The sequence below is a fragment of the Cherax quadricarinatus genome, chromosome 23 (assembly GCF_038502225.1).
Source record: "Cherax quadricarinatus isolate ZL_2023a chromosome 23, ASM3850222v1, whole genome shotgun sequence".
Lineage (NCBI taxonomy): Eukaryota > Metazoa > Arthropoda > Malacostraca > Decapoda > Parastacidae > Cherax > Cherax quadricarinatus.
The window spans coordinates 32,072,470-32,087,334 of record NC_091314.1 but is presented as its reverse complement, the minus strand read 5'-3'; the positions used below and the strand labels follow the sequence as shown (position 1 = coordinate 32,087,334).

Sequence of the window (14,865 nt, the reverse complement as noted above, 5' to 3'; positions counted from 1 at the left end):
CTTTCCGCAAACCGGGTACTACAGGACATGATGCCTCCCACTATCGTCCCATCGCTCTTACTAGTGCAGTTTGCAAAGTGATGGAACGTCTCATAAATCGACGTTTAATGTGGCATTTAGAGACACACAACAGTCTCTCCGCTAGTCAATATGGCTTTCGTAAGGGTCGTTCTACCATAGACCCCTTACTACGCTTGGATACGTATGTTCGTAATGCCTTTGCGAATAATCACTCCGTTATTGCCATATATGCCTTCTCAAGGTCAAAAAATGACACAACTTGCAGGTATAATATTTTGGCCCAGGCCCATTCCTTAGGCCTCAGAGGCAATCTACCATCCTTCCTTAAGAACTTTTTAACTGACAGACATTTCCGTGTTCGAGTCAATAATGTTCTTTCCCCGGACTTTGTCCAAGCTGAAGGTGTCCCTCAGGGATGTGTTCTAAGCACAACACTTTTTCTCCTTGCTATAAATGATTTGGCCTCTGTTCTTCCACCCAATATTTGGTCATCACTCTATGTTGATGACTTCGCTATTGCTTGTGCAGGCGCTGACTGTCATCTTATTGCAGTTTCTCTCCAGCATGCGGTCGACCGTGTTTCCACTTGGGCCACCACGCATGGGTTTAAATTTTCAAGTACCAAAACTCGCCAAATTACTTTCACTAGACGCTCTGTTATCTCCGATCATCCTTTGTATCTCTATGGCTCCCGTATCCCCGAATGTGATACAGTCAGGTTTCTAGGCCTTCTCTTTGACCGTAGGTTATCCTGGAATCCTCACATTACCTCTCTGAAGGCAACTTGTCACAGCCGGCTAAACCTTCTTAAAACCCTTGCTCATCTTTCCTGGGGAGCTGATCGTCGAACTCTGCTTCGCCTACATTCAGCCCTCGTTTTATCGAAACTCGATTATAGTGACCAGATTTATTCCGCGGCCTCCTGCTACTCTCTCTAGCTTTAACTCTATCCATCACCAAGGATTACGTTTGTGCCTTGGTGCTTTTCGCTCTTCCCCTGTTGAGAGCCTCTATGCAGAAGCGAATGTTCCATCCTTGTCTGATTGCCGTGATGCCCATTGCCCTCGCTACTATGTACGCTCTCACGATCTCCACAATCCTTCCATTTATAGAATGGTCACCGATATTAGTAGACATTCTTTATTCGTTCGCCGCCCCTGTTTGCTCCGTCCCTTTTCTCTTCGCCTACATTCACTCTTGTCTTCCCTTCAGTTACCACCTTTTTATGTTCATGTAGCATCTCACTTTTCCCTACTCCCCTGGGAAGTTCCAGCTGTTCGGGTCTGTTCTTTCTCACTCCCTTGCTCGAAAGCTCAAGTGCCTATGGTGGCTTCCCGCTCTTTTTCTTGATCACTTCCACTCCCATTCTCATGCCACCGCTGTGTACACAGGTGGCTCTAAGTCTTCAAATGGCGTCGGATTCGCAGCAGTGTTTCCGGACAGCGTCGTGCGGGGGCATTTACTATCTTCGGCTAGCATTTTTACTGCTGAACTGTATGCCATTCTTGCAGCACTTATTCGTATCGCATCTATGCCTGTGTCATCATTTGTGGTAGTCTCAGACTCCCTTAGTGCTCTACAGGCTATCCAAAAATTTGATACATCTCACTCCCTAGTTCTCCGTATCCAACTTTGGCTACGCCGTATCTCTAAGAAGCATAGATATTATTTTTTGTTGGGTCCCTGGTCATGTCGACGTACAGGGAAATGAACAGGCAGACACTGCTGCGCAGTCAGCAGTACATGACCTACCAATTTCCTATAGAGGTGTTCCATTTCTGGACTATTTTGCTACAATAGCTGCCCACCTTCGCGCCCGTTGGCAACATTGGTCAACTCTGCTTGGTAACAAACTTCATTCTATTAAACCGAGCATAGGTTACTGGCCGTCTTCTTGTCATCAGTGCCGTGGTTGGGAGACCACTCTCTCCCGTCTTCGCATTGGCCACACTCGTCTTGCTCACGGGTATCTCGTGGAGAGGCACCCTGTACCTCTCTGTGAGCAGTGTCAAGTTCCAGTATCGATTAGCCACATTCTGTTAGACTGCCCTCTCTATCAACGAGCACGCAGAATTTACCTCCAACGCCGTCTTCATTCTACTACTCTCTCTTTACCTTCCCGTCTTGCTGATGGACCCTCCTTTAATCCTGACTCTCTCATTGACTTCTTGACAACGACTGATTTACTCCACAAACTCTGATGATGATACCTTACGCACTCCCCTCAGCCCTTTCTAGCTCAGTCTCTTGCTGCCCTTTACCCTTTCACCATCCACTGCTCCGCTGTTATCCGTAACCTATTACTCATCCACCTCCCTTTTGCCAACTGATGCCCTCGCTTCCTTCCTGCCCTGCAGTGCTGTATAGCCCTTGTGGCTTAGCGCTTCTTTTTTATTATAATAATAATAGCAATTTTGCCAATTTCACACAAATTTCGAAAGATGCCAATTTCCAAATAGGGTCCAGAATAAACAGACATTCTTGGCACTAAAATAACAAGCTCTCTGTTAGTCACATCCCCAGGCCCCCCTTCATATTTCTTTGGCTTTCCACTTTGAATATTCTTGCAAAAAAAAAAAAAAAAAAAATTTACTGTTATGCAGACTACTGCATTAGTGTAGAAATGGTACAAATAATATCAGTGCACTTGTGAAAGAATATTACTCACCAGTTGATGTGTATTGGACGCTTGGCATGATTTGTTTACTTTTGAACTTTGGTAAAAATCGAACATTTCTGCTACTTTGAGCTCGATTTGAAGGTACTTTTCATTATAAAACCAGTCAAAATCGTCTCTTTCTGTAATATGTTAGCCCTTGTGGCTTAGCGCTTCTTGATTATAATTGTAATATGTCTTCCATTCTATAAATTATTATTATAATCAAAAAAGAAGCGCTAAGCCATCCATTCTATAAAATGAGACCAAGAAAACTAGAATATAACAATAAATACCATATGAAAATACAGTGCAAAGTCGCTGTTTTATTCCAAAAACTTTTTTTTTTTTTTTTTTAATACTGTGCACACTGACCACATAGACCTATTCTTTCATATGTAGGCCTACCAGCTTTCACTAATTTGAGGCGTACTAGTACGTCAAAATCCCTGGGGCGCAAGCCGTACTAGTACGGCCGAAACCCCCCTCTCTGGCTACCCTCCACTACCCCGCTGCAATCCATACCCTAATAATCATCCTTCTCTCTCTTGCCCCACTCTTCCCCTGCTGCGCTGTATAGCCCTTGTGCTTTTTTTTTTTTTTTTTTTTTTAATTGGAACATATCCACCATGATAAGGTGGGGGTTACTGTACTGTATTAATGATTTTTAAATGTGGTACTTATAATAGATCAGGCTCTTATGCTAAATGTGGTTTTGTGTTATTGAAACAATTTTATATATTAAGGAAAACAAATTTTTATTATATTTTAATGTTTCATTTTTGCAGATGGGAAATTTGGAGCCATGATGGAAGTAAGCATTCTCAATGATGGCCCAGTTACAATCAACATAGACTCTCCAAAAGACTTGTGAAAATTCTATTCATAAAGTTATAGGTTAAGTTATATTGTAAAATTAATTTTGTATCCTTATCCCACTGAAATACAGACCATTACATGAACTTGTTAATTTTTTTTTTTTGTTTTTATATATACACCTGACAATAATATGGATAATCTCAAGTTGATGCTTTTTCTGCTACCATATGCTTTGCTCTTGCAAATGCTGCTAAAACTGAAGACAGCTGCAGTTTCTCAGATGCACCAGCACACAATCTCACTTCTACATCTGATAATTGTTGGACTAGGTGTACACGCACTTCAACTGGAAAGTCAACTAAGGAAATGAATTATTTAGATGAATGCATAGTAAAGCATAATGTTTGCAACAAAAATGATTTTATTAGATGGAAAATAAGTAATTCATTGGATCAAGAGTCGCTCAATAAACCCCCCTCGATTAGATGATCAACATAGTACAATAAAATTTACTTACTTCTATGAATGTAAGTGTGCAGCTCAGTTAATATGTCCTGTAGGGCAAATCCTTTTGCTGTCTTTAATTCACTTACATCTGATTTTTGTATTAAAGTGTAATAACTATATTTACCTCCATGTAACAATTATAGTACATCCAAAAAAAATAGTCCATGGAAATGGTATAAAATACCCACACAATGGAAAAAATACAAATGCAGTATAATGCGATCCTTTAACTACATTTCGCTCACACACTGGGTTTTATAAGTCACAAACATGTATGTACTTGCTGCCCAGGTAGATCTGAATGTATAGAGCACAGTGACACGAGTCAAGTGGAGGCTGCTGAGAAGGTTGGATTTGAGGAGGACCTGCATGGGATTTGCAAGTAGTCAATGTCAAAATTTATTTCTTTGCAAAGGTTACAATGTGCGATTACATTTTATAATTAGGCAAGTACAAAGAAAGCCATTATCACGCCAGGGCACTCGGGTTGGTTGCTATGTATGATAACAATGAAGTTTCCTGGCAAGGGCCCCTCAAGGAAGGTTCCTTGATGTTGGTGAGGGGCTCTTGATTTAGGGAATTGGATCTGTGCTCCAGTTCCCCGAATTAAGCCTGAATGCCTTCCACATCCCCCCCCCCCCCAGGCGCTGTATAATCTTCCAGGTTTAGCGCTTCCCCCTTGATTATAATAATAATAATCCTGGCAAGGGGTTAAGCTGTTGTAAAAGCCTTTGCTCTGGTTGAAACTGTTGGATATACAGACGAGTGCTGATTCCAAGATCTTACAATATCGAGTGTCTTCTTCCCTGGCAGTAAGTCTTGCGTCTCTGTAGTTGATTAAATGGTAGTGGAAGTTTTGGTGTGAAACAAAGCCTGCCTGTGTATTGGTGTTCTGAAATACGTATTTTGAGGTCTTGCCCACACATAATTGGTTGCAAGGGATTATGTATATCCCTGCAGAGAACTGAGCCTAGTGGTGTCCCTTACAAATGATGCCTTTGATGGTGGTGGATGTGGAGGTGGGTACTTGGTATATATACATGTATATGGAAAAGATGTTGATGTGTTTGGCAATGGCATTAGTTGGTAGGGCTATGTATTTCCTCTTGGCAGCATCTTGTCTGGGTGAGTTGTTATATGCATGGTGTCTGCAGTCTCTAATGAAGTGACAAGGAATAGAAAATACTTGTTCAATGAGTATTCTTCCTCAAGGAATTCACTGCTACAGATTTGGAGGGCACAAAGGAAGAAGCCTGTGATTCTCATAACTCCCAGATGCTTCAGTCTTCCTGCTCCCAACACAAGCTCAACCGAGTCGAGCCCTCAATTCAGTTTACATTGGAAGAAGAAATTGATGACACTCATTCTTTCCTTGATATTATTCTCTGCAAAGCTGACCACAAACTTCCTTTGAAAGTACTGAAAACTGGCACCAACACAATCTTCTCCACTTCTACTCTCACCACAACGCGAAAACTAAATGTGGCATAATCATAGGCTTCTTCCTTCGTTCCTTGTGGGTTGAGTGCTTAGTTTTAATTATAATAATTCTTCCTTCGTGCCTTCCAAACCTGTAGCAATGAACTATTTGAGGAAGAGTGCTCTTTCATCTAACAAGTACAGTGGAACCTCTACCTGCGAGTTTAATCCATTCTGTGACCTTGATCACAACTGGATTTGCTCATTTGCAGAGTCAATTTTCCTCATTTAAATTGAAATGCAATTAATCCATTCCAGTGAAATTCTGTACTTCAATAATTTCCCTAATACCAACTCTACGGCTTATTTATCTATCACAATTCATCTAATATGGCATAAACAATATAAATAACAGAAACCTGATACAGTGGCCCCTTAGTTAATGCCTGCATCAGATAGCGCCAAAATCAGATAACGCCTTGCTTTGGCATAAAAAAAATTTGGCTCGGATAACACCTAAAAACTAGGTTAGGAGCTTTCGTCCCAAATGTGTCCGCTCAGCGCCGTGAGTGGGCCCGGCCAGTCACCCAGTCTACCAGCCAGTGTGCCACTGTTTACAAGCCGTTGCAATCGATTCCAAGTGTACCTGCGATATATTTTGTATGATTCCATTGTTTTTAGTGCTTATAACCGCTAAATAAGCCACCATGGGCTGCAAGAAAGGTTCTAGTGCCAACCCTGTGGTAAAAAGGGTGAGGTGTACCATCGAACTGAAAAAGGAGATAATGGAAAAGTACGAGAGTGGAGTGCATATCTTGGAGTTGGAAAAGTTATACAACAAACCCCATTCAACCATCACTACTATCTTGCACAACAAAAAGGCAATCAAGGGTGCTGTTGTTGCAAAAGGTCCAAGTGTGATTACAAAACAGAGATCGCAAATACAGTGGACCCCCGGTATACGATATTAATCTGTTCCTGAGAGCTCATCGTATGCAAATTAATTTTCCCCATAAGAAATAATGGAAATCAAATTAATCCATGCAAGACACCCAAAAGTATGAAAAAAAAAATTTTTACCACATGAAATATTAAGTTTAATGTACACAAACTGAAGAAGACATGCACAGTTTATAGTACTCTACTAACAATAGAATACATGACACTTACCTTTAATGAAGATTTGGTGATGATTGATGGGATGGGAGGAGGGGAGTGTGTCGAAGTTGTTAATGTTTAGAAGGGGAATCCCCTTCCATTAGGACTTGAGGTAGCAAGTCCTTTTCCGGGGTTACTTCTGTTGCACAACAAATCTGTCCATAGAGGTCTGTACCTCCCGTTCCTTTAAGATTTGTCATTATAATAGTCACCAGCACGGCTTGCAATAGCTGTGTTAGGGTGATTTTCATCAATAAAGGTTTGCACTTCAACCCACTTTGCACACATTTCCTTAATTTTTGAAGTAGGCACAATGGATTCCACAACTGGCATAGGCTTCTCAGGGTTAGCCGCAAACCCTTCAAAATCTTTCTTAATTTCCATACTAATTCTCACTCTTTTTACCACAGGGTTGGCACTAGAAGCTTTCTTGGGGCCCATGGTGACTTACTTTGCAGAAACAAGCACCAAAAACACTGTGATAATATTGAATGTACCGAATGTATGCTTAGATGCAAGCACACTGGCTGGCTTGTAAACACTAGCACGCACGGGGCAGTTCAGGCCACACGTGGACGTGTCCCGGACGAATCGCATGTGGCGGGTTTTTTAACGAGTGGCGAGGCAAAATTTTTGCGTTAAAATGTATCGTATACCGGATTTAACGTATACTGATGCCATCGTATACCAGGGGTCCACTGTACTCGAAGATGTGGAGAGAGTGTTGTTGGTGTGGATAAACGAGAAACAATTATCAGGAGATAGTGTTTCACAGTCAATCATATGTGGAGCTGTTTCACAGTCAAACAGTCAATCATATGTGGAGCTGCAAGAGCTTCAGGTGCAACAGCAACAGACCAAAGCTCAGGGATTTCCTTTAGAGGTGGAGGAAGAGAGATGGAGGAAGTTGCCTTCATCGAAGATTAAGGAAATGTGTACAATGTTTACAAAGGTGCAAGCATTTATGGATGAATATTATCCTGACACCACTGTTGCAAGCTGTATTGGCAACTTGTACAATGACACTCTTGTGACCCATTTTAGGGAAATCTTAAAGGGACGTAAGAAACAGAGCTCTCTGGACACACATTTTGTGCGATGGGTCCAGTGACTCTCAAGCTGGTCCTAGTGCCATTAAAAAAATAAAAAAAGGGAGGTAACCCCAGAAAAGGACTTGTTACCTGCATCATCTGCCCTCCTACCGCCTCATCGTTCATCAACATTTCCACAATAAAGGTAAGTCATTTCAGTAATGTTTGTGCATGTAACATTGTGTTCTGTGTAGGAAAATATATATTTTATGTGAATTTTTTTTTTCATACTTTTGGGTGTCTGGAACGGATTAATTGGATTTCCATTATTTCTTATGGGGAAAATTAATTCGGTTAAAGCTAAATCAGTTAAAGCCTAGCTCTCTGGAATGGATTAAAGGCGTTAAATGAGGGCCCACTGTATATACTCTAGAATGAATAAAATATGTCATTCATGTAGTGGTATCCTCGGTGGACGAGAGTTTGTCTGGAGACCGGACAAAATATGTCTTGAATAATTTCGCTAATATCTATACGACTTATTTATCTATCACAATTCATCTAATATGACATAATAAATAATATAAATAACATAGAAACCTGATATATACTCTAGAATGAATAAAATATGTAATTATATGTGTGGTGGCGGCAGTGGTAGCCAACAAGTGTTTGTCTGGAGACAGGGCAAAATACTTCTTGAATATTTCACGTCTCCAACATCTTTTCCAATACTGCATTCCAAGTACCTGCCTCCACATCTGCCACCATCAATAACATTACCAGTAAGGAACACCACAAGGTTCAATCCTCTGCAAGGGTAGACGTAATCCCTTGCAACGACTGCAACCAATTATATGTAGGCGAGACATCCATAGACCTCCAAATATATAGGTAGAATGGACAACTTGAGGAATGCCTATTTTACACCGAAATTTCCACAACCATTTAATCAACTACAGACACACGAGACTCATCGCCAGGGAAGATGACTCTCAGTAGTACAGGATCTTGGAATCATCACTCATCTGTATATCCAACAATTTCAACAAGAACAAATGGCATTTACAACGTATCTATATCTGAACCCCTTGCCAGTTAACTTCATCATTATCTTATGTAGCAACGAACCCACTTTACCAGCCCATGCATTATTATAATCATAACTAAGTGCTAAACTCGTAAGGGTCATACAGTGCTGCACCATTTGTTGCAGGTCATGCTCATATCCTACCTACTCAGTATTTTCCAGGTTTAGCACTTAATTTTGATAAAAATAATCACCACTGTCCACCTGACTCTTCATATCACTATGCTCCATATATTTTTTGTTTTTATTATCACACTGGCCGATTCCCACCAAGGCAGGGTGGCCCGAAAAAGAAAAACTTTCACCATCATTCACTCCATCACTGTCTTGCCAGAAGGGTGCTTTACACTACAGTTTTTAAACTGCAACATTAACACCCCTCCTTCAGAGTGCAGGCACTGTACTTCCCATCTCCAGGACTCAAGTCCGGCCTGCCGGTTTCCCTGAATCCCTTCATAAATGTTACTTTGCTCACACTCCAACAGCACATCAAGTATTAAAAACCATTTGTCTCCATTCACTCCTATCAAACACGCTCACGCATGCCTGCTGGAAGTCCAAGCCCCTCGCACACAAAACCTCCTTTACCCCCTCCCTCCAACCCTTCCTAGGCCGACCCCTACCCCGCCTTCCTTCCACTACAGACTGATACACTCTTGAAGTCATTCTGTTTCGCTCCATTCTCTCTACATGTCCGAACCACCTCAACAACCCTTCCTCAGCCCTCTGGACAACAGTTTTGGTAATCCCGCACCTCCTCCTAACTTCCAAACTACGAATTCTCTGCATTATATTCACACCACACATTGCCCTCAGACATGACATCTCCACTGCCTCCAGCCTTCTCCTCGCTGCAACATTCATCACCCACGCTTCACACCCATATAAGAGCGTTGGTAAAACTATACTCTCATACATTCCCCTCTTTGCCTCCAAGGACAAAGTTCTTTGTCTCCACAGACTCCTAAGTGCACCACTCACTCTTTTTCCCTCATCAATTCTATGATTCACCTCATCTTTCATAGACCCATCCGCTGACAAGTCCACTCCCAAATATCTGAATACGTTCACCTCCTCCATACTCTCTCCCTCCAATCTGATATTCAATCTTTCATCACCTAATCTTTTGTTATCCTCATAACCTTACTCTTTCCTGTATTCACCTTTAATTTTCTTCTTTTGCACACCCTACCAAATTCATCCACCAATCTCTGCAACTTCTCTTCAGAATCTCCCAAGAGCACAGTGTCATCAGCAAAGAGCAGCTGTGACAACTCCCACTTTGTGTGTGATTCTTTATCTTTTAACTCCACGCCTCTTGCCAAGACCCTCGCATTTACTTCTCTTACAACCCCATCTATAAATATATTAAACAACCACTGTGACATCACACATCCTTGTCTAAGGCCTACTTTTACTGGGAAAAAATTTCCCTCTTTCCTACATACTCTAACTTGAGCCTCACTATCCTCGTAAAAACTCTTCACTGCTTTCAGTAACCTACCTCCTACACCATACACTTGCAACATCTGCCACATTGCCCCCCTATCCACCCTGTCATACGCCTTTTCCAAATCCATAAATGCCACAAAGACCTCTTTAGCCTTATCTAAATACTGTTCACTTATATGTTTCACTGTAAACACCTGGTCCACACACCCCCTACCTTTCCTAAAGCCTCCTTGTTCATCTGCTATCCTATTCTCCATCTTACTCTTAATTCTTTCAATTATAACTCTACCATACACCTTACCAGGTACACTCAACAGACTTATCCCCCTATAATTTTTGCACTCTCTTTTATCCCCTTTGCCTTTATACAAAGGAACTATGCATGCTCTCTGCCAATCCCTAGGTACCTTACCCTCTTCCATACATTTATTAAATAATTGCACCAACCACTCCAAAACTATATCCCCACCTGCTTTTAACATTTCTATCTTTATCCCATCAATCCCGGCTGCCTTACCCCCTTTCATTTTACCTACTGCCTCACGAACTTCCCCCACACTCACAACTGGCTCTTCCTCACTCCTACAAGATGTTATTCCTCCTTGCCCTATACACGAAATCACAGCTTCCCTATCTTCATCAACATTTAACAATTCCTCAGAATATTCCCTCCATCTTCCCAATACCTCTAACTCTCCATTTAATAACTCTCCTCTCCTATTTTTAACTGACAAATCCATTTGTTCTCTAGGCTTTCTTAACTTGTTAATCTCACTCCAAAACTTTTTCTTATTTTCAACAAAATTTGTTGATAACATCTCACCCACTCTCTCATTTGCTCTCTTTTTACATTGCTTCACCACTCTCTTAACTTCTCTCTTTTTCTCCATATACTCTTCCCTCCTTGCATCACTTCTACTTTGTAAAAACTTCTCATATGCTAACTTTTTCTCCCTTACTACTCTATATATATATATATACTATATATATATATATGCAAAACAACCACTCTGAAAGAATAGAGAAATTCCAAGCGCTTTCGTGACTACTCACATTATCAAGGAACTATGAAAGTGAAGCATCCAAGGAAGCTATATAAGGGGTCGGCCAGCACCTCACTATCAGATCCCACAACGGTTAAACACGTGACGCGCGGCGAGCCAACTTGGACAGGTCCTTTGCAAAACTCACCCCCAAGCTATTTATTTGTCCAGTGTATTATTAAATTCTACCCAAATTCTATTAATTATAAATGGATCTAATTTATATAAACCAAAGGAAATATTCATATTATTGTCAAAACTGCTTTTTATGAAACAAGATTCAATTATATTCCTGTCGACCATGGACTTGCTTGATACTACTTTCTCAACTTTTTGAAAATCAATTGGATGGTTAAAATCTCTTACATGAATAAATAGAGCATTGGAATCTTGTCCAGTTTTAATGCTGGCCGACCCCTTATATAGCTTCCTTGGATGCTTCACTTTCATAGTTCCTTGATAATGTGAGTAGTCACGAAAGCGCTTGGAATTTCTCTATTCTTTCAGAGTGGTTGTTTTGCATATTTTGAAATCACCTGTTTACTGTGATCTTATTGCATATATATATATATATATATATATATATATATATATATATATATATATATATATATATATATATATATATATATATATATATATATATATATGCAATAAGATCACAGTAAGCAGGTGATTTCAAAATATGCAAAACAACCACTCTGAAAGAATAGAGAAATTCCAAGCGCTTTCGTGACTACTCACATTATCAAGGAACTATATAGTTCCTTGATAATGTGAGTAGTCACGAAAGCGCTTGGAATTTCTCTATTCTTTCAGAGTGGTTGTTTTGTGTGTATATATATATATATATATATGTATATATATGTATATATACAGTGGTCCCTCGTTTTTTGTAATTAATCCGTTCCTGGAGCCGTTACTATAAACGAAATTTACGACTTACGAATCAATTTTCCCCATAAGAAATAATGTAAATACAATTAATCCGTTCCTGACAACCAGAAGTATTAAAACAAAAAAAAATTTTTACATGAAATATACATGTAGTACATAAACAATACAATGTGAAATGATGAATGAAACATTAACAGCATAACACTTACCTTTATTGGAGATTCTTCTTAGTGTATGGGAGACTGGAGGAGGAGGAGAGAGAGTGGATTGTTTATAGTTTGGAAGGGGAATCCCCTTCCAGCAACACCTCAGGTACCAATTGCTTTTCTGGGGTTGCTTCTCTTCTCTGTTTCTTAATGCCACTAGGACCACCTTGAGTCACTGGAGTCCTGTCTTTCAAAATAACTGTCCAGAGAGCTCTGTTTCTGGTGTTTCTTTAACACTTCCCTAAAATGGCCCAAGACTTTGTCACTGTACATGTTGCCAATATGGCTTGCAACAACTTTGTTAGGGTAATGTTTCTCCATAAAGCTTTCCATCTTACCCCACATAGTAAAAATCTCTTTAATTTCTGAAGAAGGCACCTTCTTCCATCTCTCTTCCTTCTCCTCTGCAGCAAGATTCTGAACTGCGATGTGTTGCTCTTCCTCCTGAAGCTCTTGCAGCTCCTCAGTGGTGTGCTCTTCATTGTGGTCTTCCACCAATTCTTCCACATCCTCCAAACTCACATCCAACCCCATGGAACTCTCCAGTGCCACAATTGATTTTACAACAGACATAGGCTCATTAGGGTCAGTCCCAAATCCTTCAAAATCCCTCTTGTCGACACAATCTGGCCACAATTTTCTCCAGGCAGAGTTCAAAGTCCTGGTAGTCACTCCCTCCCAAGCCATACTTATAAGGGTTATGCAGTGGAGGATGCTGAAGTGTTCTCTCCAAAATTCCCTTAGGGTCAAGTGAGTGTCTGTGGTCACAGTCAAGCACCTGTGAAACATTACTTTTGTGTAGAGTTTTTTAAAGTTTGCAATAACCTGCTGGTCCATGGGTTGGAGGAGAGGAGTGGTACTCAGGGGCAAGAACTTTGCTGTGATGAACCCAAACTCCTCGAAAATTAGGTCGTCCAAGTTTGGAGGATGAGCAGGTGCATTGTCCATTACTAGCAGGCACTTGAGATCCAATTTCTTTTCCAGGAGATACTCCTTCACACTAGGGCCAAACACTTCATTGAACCACTCGACGAAAATTTCCCTTGTGACCCATGCCTTACTATCAGATTTCCAAAACACACACAATTTACTCTTCATAACATTGTTTTTCCTGAACACTCTGGGATTTTCAGAATGGTACATTAGTAATGGCTTCACTTTGAAATCCCCACTAGCATTAGCACAGAACATTAGCGTCAGCCTGTCTTTCATAGGCTTGTGTCCTGGCATTGCCTTTTCCTCTTGTGTAATGAAGGTCCTCTTTGGCATTTTCTTCCAAAAGAGGCCTGTTTCGTCACAATTGAACACTTATTCAGGTTTCAGTCCTTCAGCCTCTATGTACTCCTGGAATTCATGCACATATTTTTCAGCCGCCTTGTGGTCCGAACTGGCAGCCTCACCATGCCTTATCATACTGTGTATGCCAGTACGGTTCTTAAATCTCTCAAACCAGCCTTTGCTGACCTTAAATTCACTCACATCACCACTATTTGCAGATAATTTCTTTACCAAATCTTCATGCAACTGCCTAGCCTTTTCACAAATAATCAAAGTCATAAGAGTATCTCCTGCTAATTGTTTCTCATTTATCCACACCAATAATAACTTCTCAACCTCTTCCAGTACTGGTGATCTCATTTTTGTCAGCATAGTTACTCCCTTTGCAACAACAGCACCCTTTATTTCTTTTTTCTTTGCCACTATGGAACATAAGGTTGTGTAGGGTTTCTTATACATCCTGGACAGCTCGGCCACACTTGTACCACTTTCATATTGTTCAATGATGGTTTTCTTAAATTCAATCGTATTTCTCACCTTTACCACAGGCTTGGCACTAGGATCTTTCATTGGAGCCATGGTAGCTTATTTAGTACAGTACTTGCAAGCACTAAAATAAATGGAATATTATGAAATATTTCGCTGGAGCACGTGAGGGGACCTTCGCTCACTGCTAAACAATGCCAGACTGGCTGCCGCCCCGGCTCATGCCGTGGGTACGCGTCCCGGACGAACTACGACTCGCGAGTCAACCTATGAAAAGCGAATCCATGTTTATACGAAAATACCCCTATGATTGGTGAAATTTACGATTGCCAGGAACTACGAAAAGCGGGGGACCACTGTATATACAGTGGACCCCCGCTTAACTATCACCTCCCAATGCGACCAATTATGTAAGTGTATTTATGCAAGTGCGTTTGTACGTGTATGTTTTGGGGTCTGTAATGGACTAATCTACTTCATAATATTCCTTATGGGAACAAATTCGGTCAATACTGGCACCTGAACATACTTCTGGAATGAAAAAATATCATTAACGGGGGTCCACTGTGTATATATATATATATATATATGCAAAACAACCACTCTGAAAGAAATAGAGAAATTCCAAGCGCTTTCGTGACTACTCACATTATCAAGGAACTATGAAAGTGAAGCATCCAAGGAAGCTATATAAGGGGTCGGCCAGCACCTCACTATCAGATCCCACAACGGTTAAACACGTGACGCGCGGCGAGCCAACTTGGATAGGTCCTTTGCAAAACTCACCCCCAAGCTATTTATT

The 14,865-nt window shown here is 40.8% G+C and overlaps 2 protein-coding genes across 4 annotated transcripts in view; one reads left to right on the top strand and one right to left on the bottom strand.

The window, feature by feature from the left end:
- Positions 1-3,639, top strand: part of LOC128685701 (D-aminoacyl-tRNA deacylase 1) — a gene marked incomplete at its 5' end in the record, with an annotated part of 119,211 nt that extends 115,572 nt beyond the window's left edge. Inside the window, one exon of the mRNA XM_070088118.1 lies at positions 3,466-3,639. Within this exon, the coding sequence (XP_069944219.1) occupies positions 3,466-3,551 (86 nt within the window). The remainder of the gene's footprint in view (positions 1-3,465) is intronic.
- RfC3 (replication factor C subunit RfC3) overlaps positions 3,410-14,865 on the bottom strand; it is a 244,069-nt gene continuing 232,613 nt past the window's right edge. For all 3 annotated transcript variants that reach the window (XM_070088052.1, XM_070088053.1, XM_070088054.1), the window contains 2 exons: positions 4,014-4,091; positions 3,410-3,854 (listed from right to left, as the gene is read on the bottom strand). In XM_070088052.1, the coding sequence (XP_069944153.1) occupies positions 3,697-3,854; positions 4,014-4,091 (236 nt within the window). In that variant the 3' untranslated portion in view covers positions 3,410-3,696. The remainder of the gene's footprint in view (positions 3,855-4,013; positions 4,092-14,865) is intronic.